The 3,469-nt window shown below is 42.4% G+C and overlaps 1 protein-coding gene across 1 annotated transcript; it reads left to right on the top strand.

The window, feature by feature from the left end:
• The first annotated feature begins 1,838 nt into the window (after positions 1-1,838).
• LOC136253788 (uncharacterized) lies at positions 1,839-2,906 on the top strand. Its single transcript, XM_066046446.1, has one exon. The coding sequence runs from the start codon at positions 1,839-1,841 to the stop codon at positions 2,904-2,906; it is 1,068 nt and encodes a 355-aa protein (XP_065902518.1).
• The last annotated feature ends 563 nt before the right edge of the window (positions 2,907-3,469 follow it).

Genomic DNA, 3,469 nt, shown 5'->3' on the forward strand with positions numbered 1-3,469 from the left:
CGATCCGTTAATTCTTTTTATCTTATGTTTAATTACCCACTGGAGATGCCACTGCTAACTTATAAGGGAAGTTTCAGCAATGGTAAGTTGCAAGCTTCAATTTGAGAAAGCGTTCCGTTCCGTGGTTTAGTCCATCATTCCGTTCCGTTCCGTTCCGTTCCGTTCCGTAGAATAGTCCCCACCAACAGGTACATCAGAGGAAGGATCCTTAGTTTTACTAGACGGGTTTTGTAACTACTGGTGTAATCATTTAATAGATACTTAGTGGCACGGCGCTGGATTTGCTCAAGAGTTAAAATGTCTTTCATCAGGTGTGGACGCCATAGTTGGGTGCAATAGAGCAGCTGAGATCGAACCATTGAAATATATAATGTGACCAATGTAGAAGTAGAATGGGTAGAAGCAATAGTACGACGTATTAGTCCCAATACCTTGTATGCACGAGCAGAGATTGATTTGTAGTGTTTGTCCCAACTTAGATTCTCAGATAATATGAGCCCTAAGTCCTTGTGTGAGTCATTATGTGGTATAGTAATATCCGAAATGGTTTTAAAGATAAATCACCATCTAGCACTGTTCAGAATTCAGCATTACAATCACCCTGGGCTTCAAGGCATCCCCCTGCATTGATGCAACTATAGTTTGAAGGTGAGCAGTTTGTTGTCTTGCGCGGAATTGCAAAAGAAGATTCAAGGTTGAGCATAATCTTTTCAAAAGTGGAGATTGGCATGTGATACCAGCCTTACTTGGCTTCACACTTACCTGTTGTCATATTCTGGTGTATTTACTGCTGTTTTGATCCATTTTATAGCAGCTTCAGTGCAAGGGCGTAGGAAGGGGGGGTTACAGGGGCGGATCAAGGGGGGGGCTTTGGGGGCTGAAGCCCCCCCCTTCATATTTAGGCTTCACTTGATCAATATGCTGAGTATTATAATGAAATTTTGTCTTAGCATAATTATATGATCACTAATAATACAAATACTCATAAAACCACCTTATAAACATCTTTCCAAGGTATTATCAGTGGATTTATGTTAAAGTTTATGCAATAAGGACCCGGATCAGCATTGGAGGTGTACAAGATCGAGATACTCTAATAGAGCAGTCAGCTAACTACTCTAATAGAACATTCACTGGAAACATGTAGTTGGTTCTGTTATAGAATTTTTCCAAATCTGCCTGCACCTATACATACAATGAAGTGCATTGGTCTGTTTAAAAGGCTTCATTCATCTACTCGTGTAGTTAATATGTATGGCAATACTTAATTCGGGTACACAATTTCCATTGAAAATGCTCTCAAATTCAATCTTGTATTGTTCAAATTTCAAAACTTTCCACTTTCAACATTATTCTAATATGCACCTATTCTTAGTTGTCTGTACCTACCCAAACTTTTCCATTAGCAAAATGCTTCAGAGAGCCATACCTATAATCTAAAGGCAGTATATAAAATATCTACAGGCAGAAAATATGTGGAAATGTCTCCAAATTGCAGTATTTTAGTATCAATTTTTCAAGATTTTCCTGGGGGGGCATGCCCCCAGACCCCCCTAGTTCCAGCATGCTTTTTGTAGTAGAATCTAGATGTACTTATAATTACATTTTTATAGGAAATCTTATATATAGGAACATGTTCTAAATCTTGTAAAACCGGTCTAACCGGATATATGGTTTTAGCTATAATTGTTCTTTGTATTGTTAATGAGTTTTTTGTGTGAGTTGTTCTATTATCATTATTTGAAGTTGTTGCTTGCTAGTTGTCGCGCTCGTTAGCTTCTTGCGCCTTATACAGTTAAGTGTAGCTACCCGAGACACCACATAATTTGGCGACGAGGATGTCCGCACTACTTGGAAGGATTGACCACTTCGATCCAGAGGTAGAAGGATGGAGTGATTATATTGAACGCCTGGAGCAGTTCTTCGAGGCAAACGGAATTGTCGGAGACGAAAACAAGGCTAAGCGTCGATCGACTTTCTTGTCAGTGGTGGGACCAGGTCCTTATAAACTGTTGCGAAGCATTTTGGCTCCTGTAAAGCCGAGTGACCAGACGTTCGAGCAGTTAGTGGAGGTGCTAAAAAAGCATTACGACCCCCCACCGTCGGAAGTTATGCAGCGTTTCCGTTTCAATTCACGGACCCGCAAACCAGGTGAATCGGTAGCTACGTACGTTGCAGAGCTACGAACATTAGCAGAATACTGCAACTTTGGGGACACGCTGGAGAAGATGCTCCGTGATCGCCTAGTGACAGGAATACATGATGACGGAATACAAAAGAAGCTACTAGCAGAGCCGAAACTTACTTACAAACGAGCGTTGGAAATTGCTCAAGGCTGCGAAGAAGCGGAGAAAAACCTGCGTGAAATGAGAGCCCCACGACGTGAGCGGGACACACTCAGTTTTCATGGCAACAAACATGCTGACTCTGGAGCTGTACATAATGTCGTCAGTGCAAGGACACTCATTAAGAAGACCAGTGATTGTACGTGCTATTGTTGTGGAAGAGCTGGACACAGAATCACAGACTGTAAATTACGCGATCAAACCTGTCACAAGTGTGGGAAGAAGGGCCACTTGGCCAAAGTGTGTAGAAGTTCTGGAACCTCACAGCATGGAAAAAACAAGCAACGGCGTCCGGAAAAGCAACGTAAACCGATCCGCCAAGTAGATGAGGATGCTGATGAAGAGTCTGATGATTCATTGACTTCAATTGATGCAGTTAAGCAGACTGGGGGCAAGGTACCACCATTGAAGGTACATGTACAGATAGACGAATGTAAAATCCCCATGGAAATAGATACGGGTGCTTCTGTTTCTATAATGTCTGAGGGTGCCCACCAGAGACTTTGGCCAACTAAACAATTAGATGTTTCAGATATTAAATTGCAAACCTATTTTAAATAACCTTTACCAGTAGTAGGTATGAGAAATGTTCATGTAACATATGAGGGTGAGGAAGCTAATTTACCCTTAGTGGTTGTGAAGGGAAATGGGCCTACATTACTAGGTAGAAACTGGCTGGGGTCAATCAGATTGGATTGGGGTAAAATCCACTATATACCGTGTACTGGGTTGCAGAGCCTGCTAGAGAAATACAAAGAGGTATTCCTCAATACATTAGGCAGCTTTAAAGGGCGACCAGCCAAAATAGAGGTTGATCCCGAAGCAACCCCACGTTTTTGCAAGGCTCGCACCTTACCCTATGCTATGAGGGAAAAGGTTGAGCAGGAGATTGATAGGCTGCTTGCTGAAGGGATCATAGAACCCATAGAGTACGCAGACTGGGCTGCACCTGTGGTAGCAGTGCTAAAAAGTGACCGTAAAAGTGTCAGACTGTGTGGTGATTTCTGCATGACAGTTAACCCGGTGGCCAAGCTGCATAGACACCCAATTCCTAGGGTAGAGGACTTGTTTGCCACTCTCCAAGGAGGGAAGAAATTCACCAAGCTGGACTTAAGCCAGGCCTA

Source organism: Dysidea avara, chromosome 4, assembly GCF_963678975.1.
Source record: "Dysidea avara chromosome 4, odDysAvar1.4, whole genome shotgun sequence".
In the NCBI taxonomy this organism is placed as follows: domain Eukaryota; kingdom Metazoa; phylum Porifera; class Demospongiae; order Dictyoceratida; family Dysideidae; genus Dysidea; species Dysidea avara.

Bases quoted from the DNA above. Each gene is read 5' to 3' on its own strand.
- LOC136253788 (XM_066046446.1), top strand. From the start codon at position 1,839: ATGTCCGCACTACTTGGAAGGATTGACCACTTCGATCCAGAGGTAGAA.